The sequence below is a fragment of the Pimephales promelas genome, chromosome 1 (assembly GCF_988280905.1).
Source record: "Pimephales promelas chromosome 1, fPimPro1.hap1.1, whole genome shotgun sequence".
Lineage (NCBI taxonomy): Eukaryota > Metazoa > Chordata > Actinopteri > Cypriniformes > Leuciscidae > Pimephales > Pimephales promelas.
The window spans coordinates 41,769,193-41,789,994 of NC_142769.1; the positions used below are offsets into that span (position 1 = coordinate 41,769,193).

Below are 20,802 nucleotides of genomic sequence, written 5' to 3' on the forward strand. Positions count from 1 at the left end.
GTCACTTTTGTATGAATTATTCCTTGAAGGTGTCACGTCAGCAACTTTTCCCGAAGAGACTCATTTTTATGTGCCTGAGAGCCTCTGTTTGACCCAGTAGGCTGATGGAAATGACTTTTAATCTGCTCCACCGTAGTCAGTAGTCCCAAGACTTTTATAGGCTATGGTAATTGCATTTATATATTAAAAGCTTGTGGTTCAGGTTTCCACTGTGCATGTTTCTTACATCATCACAGCAACATTGGATTATAAAACCGAATGTTGCAATTAAATAAATGAGGAGTTTTCCTATCTGACTATCCTGCTGAAGTTCATCTACAGTGTTTTCTTGGAGTGCAAGTGGAGCATGGCGGCCCGCTAAACTCGTAAAGTTTCCTTTTACTGCTGCTCTGGGTCAATCCTGTTTGCTCCCGTAAACGTCAGCCAGTATGTTTGAAACATATTTCAGGGTAATGAAAGGGAAAGGAAAAACCTCCCATCCTCTTGTTTGTGCTCCCCGATCAGGACTCACGTTACACTCTAAAAAATGCTGGGTTGTTTTAACCCAATTTTGGGTCAAATATGGACAAACCCGAAATGTTGGGTTAAAAATGTAATGGAAAAATTTAACCCAACGGCTGGGTTAGTCCATATTTGACCCAAAGTTGGGTTAAAACAACCCAGCATTTTTTAGAGTGTAGTGTCGGACGGCATGGCCGTATATATCGTACAGCTGTAGACGTGACAGCTAGTTGATATTTTATCAAAGGTAGATGTATTTGTGAAGATTACGTCCAAATGAGAGCACTCCAAATGTACAAAAAAAATAGCTCAATGTTAAAATTGACCGGAGTTCTCCTTAAATGTATATAGGCTATCTTAAAGGTAGGCCATTTTTGAACACTTTTTGTTATCCTGGAATCTCTCTTCACATCCTGACAGCAATCAATAATAAAAGTGGTCTAAATATTAAAACATATACATATATCTTCTGAGGAAGTCTTAGGACAAAAATAAATTTGATCCAATGATTGCATTGGGTCCGAATACAATGATAAGATGTCCTTCCAGCCTATCAACATATGTACCTAGTTCTACACTGAGCTGTTCATGTCCTCAGACATTTCTATGTCATCACTAACAATGGTAAATTGAATCTGCAGAAGTCATGTGGTATATCAAGACATCTGTCGGAGTTGCGCACCGTTTCAATATATTGGTATTAAATGCATTTTCTGAGAATTTTTATTTCAAGTTTTTACTGCAAATGTCGAAATTTATCCAGTCAACTTGTTGATTAAAACCATTGATTAAAATGAATTACAATTTATAAAAAGCGAAATTCTTTTAAAAAACATAATAAGTCAGAATTATGTCTGACCCATTCCAAATGTTTTCCGATATATAGTGACTCAAGCACTGATGGACCGCTCCTTGAACCATCAGTGCTTGAGTCACCATATATCGGAAAATAAAACGCCGCCCCTCCCGCCCCCCCTGTTCCAATGTCTATGCAGTGACGCCTTTGACAATGCGTATACATCCAAGGCACATGGCACCCTTTAGCATCAATAACACGCTTCGGTTATGGGTAGGTTTAGGTCTGGTGTAGGGTTCGGGTTAGACCACTAGGAGGCGCCTTCTGGCCCATATATATCTGCGTCTCATATTGACGCTAAAGGGTGCCATGTGTGTTGGATGTATACGCATTGTCAAAAGCAGCGTCAGTATACTGTATGACATCTTGGGATGAGAATGGGCTGGGTACATTTAAGAACTCTGTAAGATTACGTTCATTATTTGGTGATATGAGGTAGTTAAGGTTAATAGCGTGTAGCGCGTTCATGTGTTCTGAAGGAGACGTCGCTTTGGCGTTGACAATCTTGACTGCAAAATGACCAGTATAGAATTCATTGTTCGATGGTATATAACTAAAGCCATTTCAATTCATCTGCAATATATACTTATTGTCTTGTCACATTGATATATGCAACTAATTTGATTATTTAATCTTCATTTGATTCAATTCATTTCATTTTAATTGATTGATAGACCTAATACCAACCATTTTTCTTCATTGAATTTCCAGCAGCATTCCAGCCATATCATGACTGTTACTGCAGCACTGAGAAAACGACTCATAAAAAGGGCTTTTGCTCGTCTTGCCCGCTCACGTGAGCAGCTGAGACTGCAGACTTTGTTCCATGTGAGTTCTGCTTGTGCTCTTTTGCTCAGTGCTGATAGCACGGGGTCAACATGAAGGACAGGGGTGGAAGTGTGTTATCTGCGAGGGCCACGGAGGGCAACAGTCTCTGTAAGAAGATAGGCAGCCCAGGAACTGAGATATTTGTCTCAACGCAGATAGCATTGGGAGGTAAAGGCGAGAGGCGAAGTCTGGATCTAAGCGAAGCTTGTCTTTACTATGGTGATGTAATGTTTTGGAATAGACTTTCTCAGGGTTGGAGATTTGTAAAGTCTGAAAGGGCATGAAGTGAAAGAGCAGTCTGAATCTCACTGTCTGGAAAAGCCTTATTGTGCAAAACTGTGAAGTGTTGTGGGGCATTCTTGGTTGCTAGATGCGCACATCTTCAAGTCTACAATGATATCTGCTCTCTAGATAGGGCTTGGACTCCTCCTTTGGTTGTTTTTCACTTGCTTTATCTGTCCACCAAATAAATAATTTATATTTGTATGTATGTATCCGGCAGATGCTTTTATCCAAATCCTACAGATGAATAAAGTAAAAATAATTATTTAGAACTAATAAATATCACCAAATTTTCCCAAGTGGATTAATCACAGTACATTAAGACAATTCGGTTCTGAAATGTTATGTTAAAATGTGTAAATGAAGCACTTTCTAATTAAATATGCACTCATTTGCATACATTTCCAGAATAGAAATCTGAATATTGTTTCTTAAAGTTTTTTTTGCTGAAGAGATTCTGGATAGAAAAAATGTGTTTAGCAATAAAATGTATAAATAATGCGAATGATATAGGAACAAAACCTCCAGAACATAGATAGCTATAGCTAGATATGAATAAAATGGGAAAGTTTAGTCTATGTAAGTGCTGTTGAAGTGGAGATTTCTGGCTCAGTGAAAGAAGAAACTCATTTTGAAAAAACACCCTAAGATATGTTCTGTTATTGAAATCTACAGACACAAATAGATAAAGTGTAATAAAATAAACACTTTCTTGGTTTTCCTTCCACTGGCACAAATGGTGATGGATGACTTACATCCCAAATTTATATAAGTGGTTTGTTTATATCACTAACTATAAGTATGATGCTTGATTTAGCAACACTGCTAATTGTTTGTGTAATATTATCTTCAGATGGTCATTCTGTATGCATTACATCATGGGCCAGCTGGCTGAAACTAAAGATATATCTGTGAGTTTTCATGCAACATTCAGACAACCAGTCCACTGATAACACACATACTGTAGACAGAAGATTAGAATGTGCTTAAATAAAGAGAAATTGTGATTGTTACTGATGCACATTTAATAAAAGAACATGCATGCTGAGCTGTGATGAAAGATGCATGTCACCTTTGAATGGCTCAGTATGCCTCAGTCTTGTAGATCTAGTGGTATTTGGCTCGAGGGAATCTTCGTGCATTAGAAAACCTAATAAGGGATTTTTTTTCCCCTGTCGATTTTCACAGAATCCCATCACGCCGGGCACAAAGTCAGTGTGATGAAAGCAAAGGAGCAGTCCGTGGTCTGCTGACTTTTACACTTTAACTGCAGGGAAAGAGAAGGGGATGCTATTTTTGTCGATCTACCCCAAGACATCTATTTACCTGCAAAAAGTATTTACTCTCGGTGTGCTGCATATCTAAATGTGATTTTGAAATGGCAAATTGCGCAGTGGGACATGGATTTACAAACTCTAAAATGCAAAGTCAGATGTTTTAAAACAGTATAAGCAAGATATAAAGTCATATATATATATATATATATGTGTGTGTGTGTGTAGGTCTTTTGTGAAATATTATTACAATGGTGGCAAAGCTAAATCCTCAGCATCATTACTCCAGTCTTCAGTGTCACATTATCATTCAGAAACATTCTAATATGCTGATTTGATACTCAAGAAAATTTTGCTGCTTAAATTGTTTGTGGAAAGCCCTGAAACATTTGTTTCAGGTTTCTTTGATGGACAGAAAGTTCAACAGAACAAAATTTATTTGCATTTTTTTAACATCATTAATGTCTTTACAGTTAATTTTGATACATTTATTGCATCCTTTCTACACAAAAGTATCAATTTCTATAAAATTAATCAAAGGTGTATTGTTTTGTTTGGGTTTTATCTATAATAATGACCCCTGTTCTCTCTTACAGGTCTCATGTGAAGGGTCTCATATCTCGGATCTAAAGGGAAAGGCTGTGTGTTTGGCCTGACGATGCGGCTCCTGTTGCACCAAGTCGACATCTGATCGTAATAAATGACCCATGTGGATCATACTGAAGATTCAAATAAACTTCCACTCCATTCACCACAGGCTTGTGTTTTCATTTTTCACCCTGTTATTGCCAGCGCGGTCGCAGGCATTGCTGTGAGACACATTATATTTCCTGCTGTGCTATCAGATGCGCTCTAATCCTAAAGGAATAGTGCACCCCCCCAAAAAATTTAACTTCTTTCATTATCCATGCACCCTTCTGGAGTCATATGAAAGCTTTGAATGGGAAACAGCCTGAAATTGAAGTTGTTGTCCATGTGTATGCAAGGAAAAATCACATGCATTGCCATTTAATAAAATAAACAACCAGACGAACAATTTTTGTAATATTTCCACAATCCTTTGCACAGACCCCAATGAGAAAGGATGATGATATGACGAGAAGTTGGCAGTTGTAGACCATTATCCCTCAATATATAACAAAGACAGCAATAGAATCTCAAGCTACACTGATCCGAAGTATTACATTGCAGACTTGACACATTGGACAGGTCATGATGCAACTGTTACTTTGGGACAACGAGGCCATCATGCCTCGGGGCGGATTGGCAGTGCTAATAAGCATCCCGACATGATAATTCCAGCTCAGAAAATCAAATACAGAAGAGATAAAAACAGTAATAACCGTTGATTTCGACTGATTTTGCAGCCTTAGAAACGGCTTTTATGTGCAGGAAAACATTTTAGCTTTGAAAATGACATACTTTAGTCAAAGGAAGCATTGTCATGTCTCTTTCCTTGTCATATAATTGGTTTGTCAAGCATAGCTGGGGTCTGCAATACCGAAACCAGGATACAGGATCCCGGGTAGGTCTATATCGGTTATGTAACGTCTTTATATAACTGCATTTGAACAAGCACACTATTAGCGAGTCAGTACCTGAGCCATCGGCCCCTCTGAGCCTTTGATCCTTTATGGAGGTTCAAGTCATATTGCTGGTGCTCTTGTAATCTCTTTGAAAATAACCACGTAACCTTCAGATCTCACAAGTTTCAAAGGAATGCAAAACTGGGGTCCACCACATTCAGATTCTGGAAAACTGACAAAATCGTTCGCTCGTTTCTATGGCAACGCCGCACACGCTCAATGACATTTTTTCACTTCAACTGGTCATAGTGCCATGTGTGCCCAGAATAAATAAGCATGTTGAAGATGATGTGTGTAAAAAACAATTTGGTGGTGAAAATACTCTGACTTTTGTAGGTTGATTCACCCTGTAAAATGTGAATAATTCAACTCTTTCAGAATCTGTTTTGCCGACCAATGGTGGAGACTTTGAAAATGGCACAGAAATGACACGCTTTATCTTTAGTAATTATTTGATTTTTGTGTTTTGTGTTGTAGGTGAGGTGCCTTTGAATTCTGGACCAAACCAACAATACTGAAAATGAAGATCTGTGTTGCTTTTACTGTAGTAGCTGTTCTTCACATTGCTCAGGCTGGTGAGTTTCTGTCTTTCATGCTCTGATGTATTAGTTTTGTTGAAAAGTGCTTTGATAGTATGACTAATTGAATAAAATATTAAATAATAAAAAAGAGAATAATAAATAAAAGGGGTTATATAAGAGTCCATAGTACTTTGTAAGCAAAGTATTCTTTGAATAAAATAAAATATTAAATACAACAAAAGATTGAATTCAATGAAAAATATAAAATAAAATGGGTAATAAGGAATTATTTTTTTATATTTGGAATACAAGAGTTCAATGCATTTTGAAAGCATGTAGTCAACTTTTAATAAAATTAAATAATGAGTAAAACATAAAAATAATATAGTAAGGAATTAATTTTTTATCTTTAAAAAACAAGAGTTCATCATACTTTGAAAGCATGATGTGTACTTTGAATGAAATGGAACAAAATATAAAAAAAAAAAACAGCAAAAAGTCTCAAATGGCTTCTGTGGGTTTGAAAAACTAAATCCAAGAGCCTTGTTCTATAACAAGACTCTAAGTCATGGGGTCTCTCTCTGTCGGACGGATTAAGTTGAGACTGAAAGGACGTTGGTATATGTTGGATGGGTACATGCTATAATCTCTGATACTGAAAATCAGGCAATGTCACAATTCAAAATGAAGTTAAGAGGACAGCAGAAAACAGATGGATGATGGTTAGAAAGGGTAATTAAAAATATTAGGGGAGCGAAATTCCAAGGAATGCTAAAACAAAATATATTAAATGTTGCTGCAAAATCCAAGTTCCAACCCCGTAAGACCTTCGTTCATCTTCGGAACATGAATTAAGATATTTTTGATGAAATCTGAGAGCTGTCTCACTCCTCCATACTAGTCCATAGGCTTCTTGAGGGATTGAAACTTGCCGGCCTCGAAAAGTTAGTGAAGACATCGTTAAAATAGTCCAAGTGACTACAGTCCCTCAATCTTAAATTTTATCAAGTGACGAGAATACTTGTTGTGCGCATAAACAAACATAAATAACAACTTTATTTAAAATATTCACTTCCTTCTCTATGGGCCTCTAGTCAGTTAACGTAGCGTGATAGCATAGAGCAACGTCACACGTAAGCTCACTATTGGCCGACGCTGGTCATGTGTGTGATGCGTGTGACGTACAACAACAGATCATACGCAATTACACTAGTTTAACTGACTACAGTGCAAAGAGAAGGAAATTAATAGTTGAAATAAAGTCCTTATTTATGTTTGTTTTTGCGCAGAAAAAGTGTTCTCATCACTTGATAAACTTAAGATTGAGCCCCTGTAGTCACTTGGACTATTTTAACAATGTATTTAATAACTTTTCGAGGCCGGCAAGTTTCAATCCCTCAAGACGCCTTGGAACTAGTATGGAGGAGTAATCCAGCTCTCAAATTTCATCAAAAATATCTTAATTCATGTTCCAAAGATGAACGAAGGTCTTACGGGGTTGGAACAACATGAAGGTGAGTAAATACTGACAGAATTTTTATTTTTAGGTGAACTATCCCTTTAAGCATTAAGGATCATTTGAAATCCTCAGGTTTCGGACATATTACATAAGCAGCAACATTTCATATATTTTGTTTTAGCATTCCTTGCAATTTCACTCCCCTTATATTTTTAATTGCCCTTTCTAACCATCATCCGTCTGTTTTCTGCTGTCCTCTTAACTTCACTTTGAATTGTGACATTGCCTGATTTTCATTATCAGAGATTACGTATAGCATGTACCCATCCAACATATACCGACGTCCTTTCAGTCTCAACTTAATCCGTCCGACAGAGAGAGACCCCCTGACAGAACAAGGCTCTTGGATTTAGTTTTTCAAACCCACAGAAGCCATTTGAGACTTTTTGCTGTTTTTCATTCTAATCCAGCAAACTCTTAACTCAGTTTTTTCAGCCAAGACTCAACAGTACAATCCATGTCTTTACAGGCCTGCAAATGTAGTGCATTTCTGCTCCTTTCAACAGCAAAGTAGCTTCACTGTAATTTAACAAAGCCAAAGCCGCATGCTTTAAGACCTTGTAGTTGGAATTATAAAAAAGCAACATGGCCTTCTACACTGAAAGTCAAATGAATATATTCTACAGTAGATGGTCATAATGCCCAAATCTGTGCGAAAACATGTTTTTGTTGTGCATTTAGAGTAGGATCATTCTTTTGGGTCTGTGGTATTTCCAGCACTGCTCTCATCTGCTTGTGGATTCCTTTGGGGAAAATCTGCATTTGAAGAGCTTTTTGTTGACGACACAAAGCGTGATGGCTTTCCGCAATTTTGTTTCGCGGTATTTGTTCTGTAGATGGTAAAAGCTGGCGATGAGATTAATGTATCACTGCAGGACAGCTAGTTAGTGGTCACATAAAAGCGTTTGTTTGAAATGACAGGCTGTTGTGTTTTCTTTGATTTTTTTCTTCTCGGAGAGCTGAGACCAGGATGAATAGGATCATTTATTAAAGGCACGCTTTATCTAATAGTTCCTTTGTTGTTCTTTCATTGCCTATCCCTTTAGCTAGCTATCTTTTGTTTTTTATATAAAAGAGAATAGTTCATTCATATTTTGCAAAATGGGCTTTTACCTGTGATGTTTATATTTTTGAGGTGTGGTTCTTAAACCCTTTGAAAACAACATTATAAGGCACTGCAACAAGTTTGCCCAAAAAATCGATCAGAGATGTTCAACAAATTAAAGATAAATGTTGAAAAGAAGTACTTTCAAATAATTTAATACCAAAACTTTGTGGACTATACGAGCATTGTGTATTTTTCTTAAGGGTTTGTTCATCCAAAAATGACGATTCACCCACAAGCCATCCTATAGTTTTCTTCTTTCAGCAGAACACAATCTGAGTTATGTTTAAAAATATCCTGGCTCTAGCTTTATGATGGGAGTGAATTGTAAACTGAGATTTTCAAGCCCAAAAGAGAGCATCCATCCATCCATCATAAAAGTAAATGGCTCCCGGGGGTTTATAAAAGCCTTCTGAGGTGAAGTGATGGGTTTACAACTTTATAAACTAGGTGAGAGTAGATGCCTTTCACGGTTCAAACAAACAAATAGGGCTCCTCCAACAATTCTCTTTAAACATTCTCGTTTTAGATTTCTAATTCATGACCGGTATTTTGTTTCACTCTAAACTCTGCACTTCGGCGTTTGTCAATGCGTCATGCGTCGGGTCAGAGGTCACTCTTCCGTCAGAGCTCGACTCGTGTATACGGAAGCCAGTGATTCTAGTTTATAAAGTTGTAAATATGGATATTTTTCTTTAAAAACCCGCATTGCTTCACTACAGAAGGCCTTTATTAACCATCTGGAGCTGTATAGATTTTTGGGCTTCAAAATCTCAGTTACTATTCAATCACATTATAAAATTTTGGTAACCCTTTACTTGAATGGGTGTGCATAAGACTGACATAACACCTTTATAATCATGACATGACTTATGTCTTGACTATGAAGGAGGTTTCATGCATGTTTATGACAACTGTCAATAAGTGTCATTCGCTCAATTGTGACATTTTTAATGCAAATATGACATTGTTTGAGATGTCTTTGTTACAGTATTGACACCTTGACATAAAACAATACATCATAACTTGTCGGTGTCTTCGTCATGACAACTTGACATTACTAAGACAACACAACCTGTCATAAACATGTCATTAACATGACATAGCTGATTCATTATCTTGTAAGTGGTTTTTAACTTAAACCACTTAGCTTTATGGGTTAACATTACATTAAACTGTCAGGTGGTTGGTTTTGAGATTGGCTGACATGAGGCCATAAATAACATTTTAATGACAAATTCAATGTGTACCACTGCAAGAAAAATATTCATGGCACAGTTATAATGGCCTTATGACAGTCAATGTCAAAACCAACCACATGACAGTTTAATGTAATGTTAACCCACAAAGCAAAGTGGTTTCTTCTGCTGTCATGTTTATGACATATTTATGACAATTTTTGTTGTCTTGGTAATGTCAAGTTGTCATAACCAAGACACTGACAGGTTATTCTGTTATGCTGGTTTAAGTCAAGTTGTCATGTCATTATTATGAAGGTGTCATGTCAGTCTTATGCACACCCCATTCAAATAAATTGTTACCAATCATTTTTTTAATATAACTCTGATTGTGTTGTGCTGAAAGCCATATGTGGGTGAGTAAATTATGGGATAATTTTCATTTTTGGGTGAACTATCCCTTAAAGTACAACTGTTTAGCATTATTTTATTTTATTCCAGGTTCAAATTTAGTAATTTTAGTACTTAAACTAACTTAATTCGGTTATTTTCCAAGGCATCTTTTCCACCATAAAATTCTGTGTTGTTTGAAATAGCTGTACATTATTTTATTTAATCTTTATTTAATTACAAAAAAAGTTTCTTAGTGTTGATATTGTTAATTAAATAAACTAAAACTAATTTAATTCTATATTTAAATTCAATATAAGCGTATTTATTTATATAAATAGTTTTTTTTTATTTTTGAGAATAAACTATATACTCAGCAAATGCCAACAATTTGTATCTATTTTTATTTCTTCTGAATGTGTGGAGATAAAAAAAAAAAAAGTTGAAACCTAAATAAACCTGACACCCCAAAGTCTCCTGTGCCATAAACCTTTCCTCTGAGTGATCATTACTGTCATTATTTTTGTTGCATGACTTTTTGTAACACATAAAGAAACGCATTAGAAAGCTCAGTGAAGCCCTTTACTCTCCTTTCAAAGCAAAGATATGGAAATGCACATGATGATAGTTCTCAGCTCCTCTGGTTCTCGAGATGCACCGTGTGTATTCAAATCAAGTGCGTGGCTTTTCAGAGGTTTTTACAGCATTAAAGGAAAGTATGAGGCTCTTTTAATATGGGATGACACTTAAAAAGTCAAAAACATCCGCCTGCGGTTGAACCCTTCACTTACTTTTATCAACTGAGTAATAGCAGATTAATTTAAGGGTTATCATGGTCATTTTTTAGTCATCTCAGATATATAGGTCATGCATATTGACGTCTTAAAAGGTTTGTTTCATTTAAATTTTGTTTCTTTGCAACATCACATATTTTTGTGACACTTTTTTGACATTTTGAACCTTTGTGACTTTTGAAAGTTATGTTTTCATTAAGCTTTTAAAAAGAAATCTCATTATATATAGAGCCCTTTAAATTTTGCTAAACATGTAGTGTAACTTGGGTAACACTTTAATTTGTAATATCTTGATATTTTAATGCTCCACAACAGACATTCTGCTTACTATAAGTAACTTTGCAAGTGCATGCAACTTGTTCTACTAACCCGAACCCTGACCTGACAGGTTCTTTGGAGTTGAGTAAAGAAAAGCACCCTATGCTTCATATATAGAACACCAATGAACCCTTTTTTCTAAGAGTGTATATTTTCCAGTTTGTCCAGATAAGCTGCCTGGTCTACAACCCTGGACCCCCGGTCACAATGAAGCCCACAGAGTCACCATCGGCTACGGTCGCAAAGTCGTCCTCACCTCCTCTGCGACCGTCCATTCCATCGAGATCCTCAACGGAGGTACAGCTTCCCAATAAAACCTCTTTCAAACTTCTCCACAGCATTAAAGTGCCACAAAGATTTACATCCTTCACGATGAAGGCAAAACTTGACATGAGCTATGACAGGCTTAAATCAAAACACATTTCAGATGTATCGCCCTGAGCGTGTGATATTCTGGAGGTTGATGGGGAAATTCCATCATATTCCCTGCCAGATAACATTCACTGCAAAAATGGATTTCTGTTATAAACTACACTATAAATTACTGTTTTCCTTACTGTTTTTCATTCTTAAATCAAGATCAATTTACTTGAGAGGCAAAATGACCAGATTCAAAGCCTATAACAATTATCCAAATTAAGTGAAATTTTTGTTTGACAAGAAACAAGAACAAACATCTGTCAATGGGGTCAGAAAAATAAACTTAAAGGCAGGGTAGGTGATTTGTTCCAGAAACAATTTTTGTGATGCTGGTTGAAAGTCTCTTCACACACTGATAACAATCACTAAGTTAAGTGGTCTAAATGTATTAAAGGGTTAGTTCACCCAAAAAATGAAAATTCTGTCAGTATTTACTCACCCTCATGTTGTTCCAACCCCGTAAGACCTTCGTTCATCTTCGGAACACAAATTAAGATATTTAAGATTATTAAGATCGCTCCTGCATACAGTCCATAGGCTTCTTGAGGGACTGGCTCTTGCCGTCCCCGAAAAGTCATAAAAGACATCGTTAAAATAGTCCAAGTGACTACAGGGGCTCAATCTTAAGTTTATCAAACGACGAGAACACTTTTGTGCGCAAAAAAAACAACAAAAATAACGACTTTATTTCAACTATTCGTTTATTTCTCCCTCTGCGCGAGTCAGGTAACTAGTTTAATAGCGTAAGCTTCTGTTATTGTACGTCACACGCATCACACACATGACCAGCGTCGGCCAATAGACGAATCCGGCGAAACTACCGGAAGTAAGCGGGGCGCCATTACTGAGCTGTTGCTGGGTAGCGTTGCGCCATTGCCTCCTATTGTTTTAGTTGCAACTTGCGTCCACTGGAATAAACAGCCCGCGATTTACGACTGTCACTAACGTTACAACGTTATCCCTTGTATAATGTCGAGTGGGTAAACAGTTTCCGTTATAAATTGTTTCAATGGTGGCAGTAAAATTTCGATTTTGAAGAGAAAACATTGTGAATACCCCGGGTCGAGTGCCCCTGTCTGGTGCCGTACGGTTTACAGATTTCCTGGGCGAGTACAAGACGTGGACATTCGCGTATAATAACAATTATTTAATGACATAAGTAAAAAAAAAATATAATAAATATGTGATATAGTGATCAGCAAAATCTCCTCTCTTGCTATTTTTTCTATTCAATTAACATGCTATGGTCATTAAATGGCTTTCCTGAGCTAAATGTAACGTTATGTGACATAATTGTTTTCCTGCTGTTATATTGACCTCTTTCCATGGTTTAAAAACACTAATTGGTCGATATTATGTATACTTTCTAGCTGTAACGTTACCTTACCCTTGCCTGTTGCAATGTGAAAATGAGATAAATAATGGACACAAATGAAAAACATGAATTTGTTTATTTGATTTCATTCATTTATTTATTTATTGTTGCCAAATGGACAGATCTTTTTATAGTTTCCTCGTTAGCAAACGTTAGCCTAGCTAGCTTTCCAAGCTATTTTCATAAATAACGTTAATCTGTAAGATCGTTTGTACCTTCATCTGTGACTGGAGGCCACTGCAGTCACAGATCAAACCAACAAGTCATTCTGCCTGGCTGTATGTCATCGAGGGTGCGTTCGCGTTATCACCGAGGTTTGTTTACATACCGGTGCATATGTCTATGCCTGTGTAACAGCTCAGTAATGGCGTCGCCACAAGATGGCAGCCTACACAGAACGCTCGTCGGATTCGTCTATAGTGAGCCTACGTGTGACTTAGCTCTACGCAATCACACTACGTTAACGGACTATAGGCTTATGGAGAAGGAAGTGAATAGTTGAAATAAAGTCGTTATTTTTGTTGTTTTTTTGCGCACAAAAGTGTTCTCGTCGTTTGATAAACTTAAGATTGAGCCCCTGTAGTCACTTGGACTATTTTAACGATGTCTTTAATGACTTTTCGAGGACAGCAGGAGCCAGTCCCTCAAGAAGCCTATGGACTGTATGCAGGAGCGATTTTAATATCCTAAATATCTTAATTTGTGTTCCGAAGATGAACGAAGGTCTTACGGGGTTGGAACAACATGAGGGTGAGTAAATACTGACAGAATTTTCATTTTTGGGTGAACTAACCCTTTAAATGTAATTTGTCTGTGGAAGGGGACCATAATCATTGCATTCGTCCTAATGGTACAGGTCAGTGCTCATTTAAGTTGTTCATGGTCATATATTGTAATGTTAAGTGCTTTGAGAAAGGTATTTAACGCCTTCTCTCGTCTCGTGATGCTTTGCAGACTCTACTGTGTTAGAAGGCTTGGCTTTGGAGACGCCCTGAAGGGAGGGTGGAATCACTTGCATTCAAAGCTAACTTGCCTACCCTTACCTTTAATTCAAAGAAGTTTCATTCAAGTTTAATTTAACATATTTTTTTTCGGGTCACCGTGATTTTGCCAAATAAGGCATTTTCTGGATCAGCATATTTTGTTGATTCTGGAACATCATTTCTGTCCAATAATTTAGTCATAACCCTTTCCACACCCCTAAACCCTAACCTAAGAAAACTGTTGGTGAAATAACATTCACCTTTTAAAATTTTAAGGTTAAACTCACTTAATTTAATATCTTCAGTTATTTTGTCTCAACACTGTAAAAGCTAAATTTGTGTCTTAAATTTTTAAGTACAATCAACTTGGATGTTTATGCCGTTTCGACTTAAATTACATTAAACTAACTTTAAAAAGTTGAATCTAGAATAACATAAAAAATTGAAAATTGCTTAACTTATTTGAATGAGTTTAAGCAATGTGAAAAAAACAGATATGTTATCATAATTTATTAATAATATAATTTTTACATTTTTACAAAATTTTTAGTAAACTTTTTGTAAATTTTTTGTAAATTTATACATTTTTAGAAAATGTATCTCAATTTAATATTTAGATATTTCCAGTGCACAAAATTGCTCTGAGAATATTTAAATATGTTCCCACTAAGTTATAAAAAAGAATGTTCTCGTCTAGTTTTGTAAACGTTTTAAAAACATTTTCTTGGTCTTTCGAACATTATTATAATTTTTTTTATATTGCAAACATTGTGGGAATGTTACTTTTGAATGTTCCCTAAACGTTTTGAAATATGTACATCCAACTTTCAGCAACTGAACATTTCAGGTAAAAGCATTCCATAAACTGATCTGTAAATAATATTTTTTGTGCTAACATTTTAAGAACATTAATAAAGACTAGATAACTTTGAATGAACATTCTATTAATGTTACTGGCATAACGTTTGTCCATAACTTTGAGAGAAACATGCCCAGAACGTTAGCTTAAATTCAATGTTCCCTGTCAGCTGTGTTTGTACTAGAAATCAAGTCAAACATACAGAAGACTTAGAACTAGACTTGAAGTTGGAAAATATCCTGCATGCTCATTGGTTGAAATTATTTTGCTCTTTTTAGGGAAGCTTGTGATAGCCGATTCCAATCGACCCATTATTCTGCGGGCTAGGCACATTCTCATCGGGAACAAGGGCGAACTTCACATCGGGAGTCCAGAATGCCCTTACAAAGGCAACCTCACCATCTCTCTCTTTGGCAGGTATGAATATAATCTTTGAAAAATCATCCTACAGTCTTCATAAGGGCACTTACAGAGTAAAGAAAGTTTTGGAGGAGAATTTTAACGGATACAAATGTGTTAGATCTGTTTTGAGCACAATATATAAACATGATTGATACATACATTTCTAAACCCTCTAAATTATCAATGTGATTGATGACTTTGTTAAAAAATCTGTTGCACCAACCCGGTCTCATCCCAAGACGTCATATAACTGACGTTTTGGGACGTCTTTTGACCATACGTCAATATTCGCCTTTTTAGGGCCCCCTTAAACGTCGATAGATGAGATTATGGGATCCTAACTCTACCCCATACCTAAACCTAACCCTAAACCTAACCCGTCACCTAACTGACGTTAAAGGTAAAGCGTCAGTTGTATGACGGCCCGGGATCGCCATCTACCGACGTTTAAGGGGGCCCTAAAAAGGCGGATATTGACGTATGGTCAAAAGACGTCCCAAGACGTCAGTTATATGACTTTTTGGGATGAGACTGTGTTAGTTGCACACAATCGACTACATGCCTTCTGTCGTTTTTTTTTTTTTTTATAGCATAATTGTAAAAATTGCCATGATTTAGGTTGTTGGTACACATGTATTTATTTGTGTAAAATCGTTACTGTTTTTATATAGTAATATTTCAAGATGAACACTTACTGGACTGAAATAATTTACTTTTTTACAAATTTTTACAATTTTTTGGAAAAATCGAACAAGTATAATACATATAATGCTTTTGAGGAACATTTGTTTGTATCTCTTCCTCATTATTATGCATTGCATTATATGTTTTGCCCTCCACAATAAAAACTACAGAACTTTGATATTACAGTATATCCAAGCATTTAAGATAGTCCGGCCTATAAAATCTTCAAACTTAAAGGCTTTGTAAACTTTCAGATAAACTTTAATTTTCTATTTAAAATTACAGTCACATAAATAAAAAAATTTCTAAAATTACAAATCCAAATCGAAACTGAAACTGAATTGGAATTTCTGAATTCTGAATCACGCACAACCCTACATGGGACAATCTGATTAGTTGTAATATTTCTTCATATTCATCTTGTTTTCAAAAAGGTCTGATGACAGCGAGGTTGAACACAGTTATTTTGGCCGCAAATACATTGGCGTTGGAACTGGAGGAACCTTAGAAATTCACTCAGGAAAGAAGCTGTCCTGGACGTTCCTAAACAAAACCCTCCATCCTGGGCAGGGTAATGAGAACAGTTACCATTTCGAGAGGAGCTGGGGAAACAGAGGCATCCTCATTCACGTCATTAACCCCAAGACTGGAGAGGTGCTTCACTCTGATAGGTCAGTGAGACATGATTCTACATGTTCTGCTCTTAAAGTTTAATGTGTTTTTGCTTGATGGATTAGGGGTTTTTACTTCAGTACATCATGTAAATCCAACTAACGGATGGTTTTAATGTGCATTTGGAATTAAAACAGTAATTACAAATCGTCTGTCAAAACAAACAGCGCATCCAAGTTGGCTTCATTGCAGGCAATTGATATACATCTATTTTTCATTGCAGAAACGAGCATCTGTTTTTGAATCGTAGATTTCAAAACAATCATTCATGCTCAGTATGCTTACTGGCTTCTGTAACGTTCCTTGACTGGTCTATGATTAATCTTTGTGACCCACTTTTATGTTTGTATGTGTGTGTGTGTTGTGTTTGTAGGTTTGACACATATAGGAGCAAGGACGAGAGCAGGCGGCTGGCCCAGTATGTAGACGAGGTGGAAACTGGGCAGATCTTGGCCATGGTGGTTAATGATGAAGGATCCAACAACCTGGAGGATCTGGCTAAAAAGGCTCTCACTAAGCTTGGTAGCCGGCACTTCCATCGACTTGGCTTCCGGTAATATATGACCCGTTTCCAACTTACCAATGCTTGCTTATCCATGAAAAGTTCTCTTCAGCATTAGTTGGACACTGAATTTAGGGTAGTCTGATTTAGTCCAGTATGCATATGTCAATCAGCCTGAATGCATTCACATCTTCCTCTTTACATCACTGGTCTGAGACCAGTGAAATATGTTTCTTGAAATGGCATCTAAATCAGTGGCAAATCCTCCAGTTCTATCTTTCTGCACACAGTTTAGTTCCAACAAAGTGTTGGATGAAAATGCATAAAACATGCCTTAACGGTGCGGATATAATAATAGTAATAACAATAATAATACTTTTTTTTTACTGTAAAAGCACCTACACATAAGATTCAACTCAATGTGTTTTATAGTTTTATAATATAAAAAAGGGTTTAAAGAGGCCATATTATGCCTTTTTACAAAGCCTTGATTTAGTTTTTAGGGTCTACTAGAATAGGTCTTCATGTTTGAATGTTCAAAAATCACATTATTTTTCATATATTTTACATTGTTGCAGCACCTCTCTTCCCAGTCTGTCAGTAACACTCTGTTTAGTTCTTGGCTGCGTTTCTATTGTGAGCTAAGTGGCAATGGCTATATGATCTACATAGGCTGATGAGGCTTTTGGGAAACACAGCCCTGGTCTCTATGAAGCCCCTCCTTCCAAAAAGCGCTCTCAAATGTGCTCTGATTGGTCAGCAGGATGAGTGTGTTGTGATTGGCCAACCGCTGGTTCAGGTGTGTTTGATTAGAGTTGGAACTGAATTCTGCCGGATGGTCCATCTCCAGGAACAGTGTTTGGGCAGCCTTTTCAGTTTATGGAATATAAATTGCATGAATTTATGAAGTCATTACTATAAAATTACTAGAACGAATCCTATAATATTGCAGATGGTTTGAAGATCGTTATGCATTAGCGGTGAAAAAATCCAAAGAGATACTGTATACTCATGTTGTATGTTGTTTAATTTTGCTCTGATTGGGTAGCAGGGTGAGTGTGTTGTGATTGGTCAACAGCTTCCAGCGTGTTTAAAAAATGTCAGACCTCTTACCATAACCACGAGTTTCAACATATTACTAACTATTATTTTGAGTATGGAATTATTTACTTGAGGAATACTTTGACGTGAACGTTCGCGGAAGAAGTCTCAAGACTACAATGGAGGAGTTTCAGGGAGTTCAGAAACAGTGCTTACTAAGTTCAAGTTCATTTTATTTTAGACTATGGTAGAGAATTGGAGTGACTTTGTGCTTTGTAACTTTGCAGACCTTGTTTCATGCTCAAACTGCAACATCATTACATTTAAAAGGCATAGTAGTTCCTCTTTAATAAAAAAAGGGGAAAAAAAGAGCAATAAGCTAATTTGAAATAACGCAGATTCTTTTTCCTGCACAAAGGGTTGTGTGTTTTTTTTTTATCCTAAAAAGCATGCATCGAAGGCACACCATGCAAATCTATCAGAGTAAAGTATATAATACGGGCAGCCAACTAATTCTAATCACATACTGTTAAGGATGGATAATAATGAATTTGGGATATGGTGCGTGATTGGCTGGTTCAGGTGTGTTTGATTAGAGTTGGAACTGAATTCTGCAGGATGGTCCATCTCCAGGAACAGGGTTTCTGCAGCCTTTTCAGTTTATGGAATATAAATTGCATGAATTTATGAAGTCATTACTAAAAAATGACTAGAACGAATCCTATGATTTTGTAAATGGGTTGCAGATCGTTATGTATTAGGAATGAAAAACTCCAAAGATAATCTTTCTGAATGTCTTGTTTAATTTTTTTTTCTCCTGTGGAATTGTAGGAGAAACAAAGGTGATATTTAAATGGAACCCGAAACTCCATTATGTCTCATAAGCTATGAAACCTCTGAGCAATATTTTATTTTTTTCTCTGGGATGGATAAAATAAAATTGTTGTTTACATGAGTGAAGCTGTGCTGTAAGAATAATATCAGCATAGCTGTGACTGATAACAACTTTGGAGTAATTAAAATGTTTAATGAAAGCCAGGCTACAAATACAGAAACGGTTCTACATGTGATTGTTTGTTTCCCACACACAAATCTAATCACATCAGGAAAAATAGTTCAGCACAGAGGCCTTTATATATACATTTTACATCTGCAAAATGGTTATGTTCACACTAAACATGAATTTGGCCATCCTGATTAAAGTCTCAAAACTCAATATTCGTTATTATTGGGCTTGCTTCCTTAGATATGAAAATGATGGAGGTCAGTACATTTGCACAATGCAGGTTTATTTGCTACTAAATGCCTTCAAATGACTCAAAAATTGTCACCTAAATGCTCAGTTTGCATACTTGTATTACGTATTCTCGCCTTAGTCCTCATAATTAGTTTATTTTATATGCATAATGCATAAATACATTGCATACAAATGCAAATCAAATAAATGAAAAACATTTCTTGTTTAAATAATGGGGTAGGGTCAGTTTAAGAGTGTCTACTAGTGTTATTTTAGTATATAAGAAAATTGGACTGTGGTTTGTGGTGACATTTCCTCCCGAAATCACTGCATCGTCACATGTCGTGGGCGTCGTATGCACAGAGAGCACTCCTGCTGGACAGATGGTGTTGCACCACCTCGTTGGCCCGTCAGTCTGGTCTAGCTGAAGCAAATTGTGCTGGTGATGGTGTCAGTCAGGCTGTTTATCTCATAATGGAGCAGTTCTCTCTGAGAAGCACGAGCCGCCAATCACATCTTAAGTCAACATTTGTCTAGAAGGGACAACTTATCCATGGCCAACTTCTCAGACTTATTTATCCCTCATGCGTCCTTTTTCTCCCGTGTGTTATTATTATCATTATTAAACCTTTATTTAACCAGGTGTGCACATTGAGAATACTTTGTGTGTGTGTGTGTGTGTGTGTGCAGGCATCCGTGGAGTTTCATTACAGTCAAAGGGGATGCCTCCACAGCGGTCGAGGATCATGCCGTCTATCAGGGTGAGCCTCTTTGCCCACTTCTTTGCTCAACGATGAAAAGCAAACAGCAGCACATAAACAATCTCGAAGGCGAGCCGTTTCTCTCTCCTGATGCTGGTGTGTGTTTGTGTGTTCAGGAACCAAGGCTTCGTCTGAGGCCAGGAGCTCTCGGGTGTTTCACTCAGGTTACGGAGAGCATTTCACCATCACCACCATCAGTCAGTGGGTTCAAGGTACAAACAGACCTCTCCACCTCTGCAAAACACACACCCATGATTCATTTTTCAGGTCCAGGTTGGTTCATGGCGGTTTGGTGTCGGTCTAGCTGGAGACCAGCATAATGTAATCAAATAGTTCACTCAAATTTTAAAATGTTTTCATCATTTACTCCCTTATTTTATATTCGTTCTTCACAAAAGGAGAAGTTAATAGGGGCTGTTAAGCTTTGAAAACAGCATACACAGAAAAGCTGCATAAAACTATCATAAACCAATGAGCTACTGAATGTTTCAAGTCAGAAATCATGATATCTTAATTAACATAAATGAGGAACAGATAAAAAAATGTAATTAAGTCAATTAAATATATATATTTTTTTGTAAGTAAACTTTAATGTCAGTATTTTTTTAAATAAATTATTAATATTTTTAAACAAGGATGCTAAAGACATTTATAGTATTTCAACTATGCTGTTTGTTTGAACTTGCAATTCCTCAAAAAAAAAAAAATTGTTAC

The 20,802-nt window shown here is 36.6% G+C and overlaps 1 protein-coding gene across 2 annotated transcripts in view; it reads left to right on the plus strand.

Moving 5' to 3' along the window:
• The window catches only part of cemip (cell migration inducing hyaluronidase 1), a 128,092-nt gene that overhangs the window by 51,107 nt on the left and 56,183 nt on the right, over positions 1–20,802 (plus strand). For both annotated transcript variants that reach the window (XM_039670194.2, XM_089129709.1), the window contains 7 exons: positions 5,805–5,902; positions 11,312–11,449; positions 15,068–15,206; positions 16,310–16,546; positions 16,921–17,100; positions 20,018–20,088; positions 20,205–20,300. In XM_039670194.2, coding sequence (XP_039526128.2) covers positions 5,848–5,902; positions 11,312–11,449; positions 15,068–15,206; positions 16,310–16,546; positions 16,921–17,100; positions 20,018–20,088; positions 20,205–20,300 — 916 coding nt within the window. In that variant the 5' untranslated portion in view covers positions 5,805–5,847. The remainder of the gene's footprint in view (positions 1–5,804; positions 5,903–11,311; positions 11,450–15,067; positions 15,207–16,309; positions 16,547–16,920; positions 17,101–20,017; positions 20,089–20,204; positions 20,301–20,802) is intronic.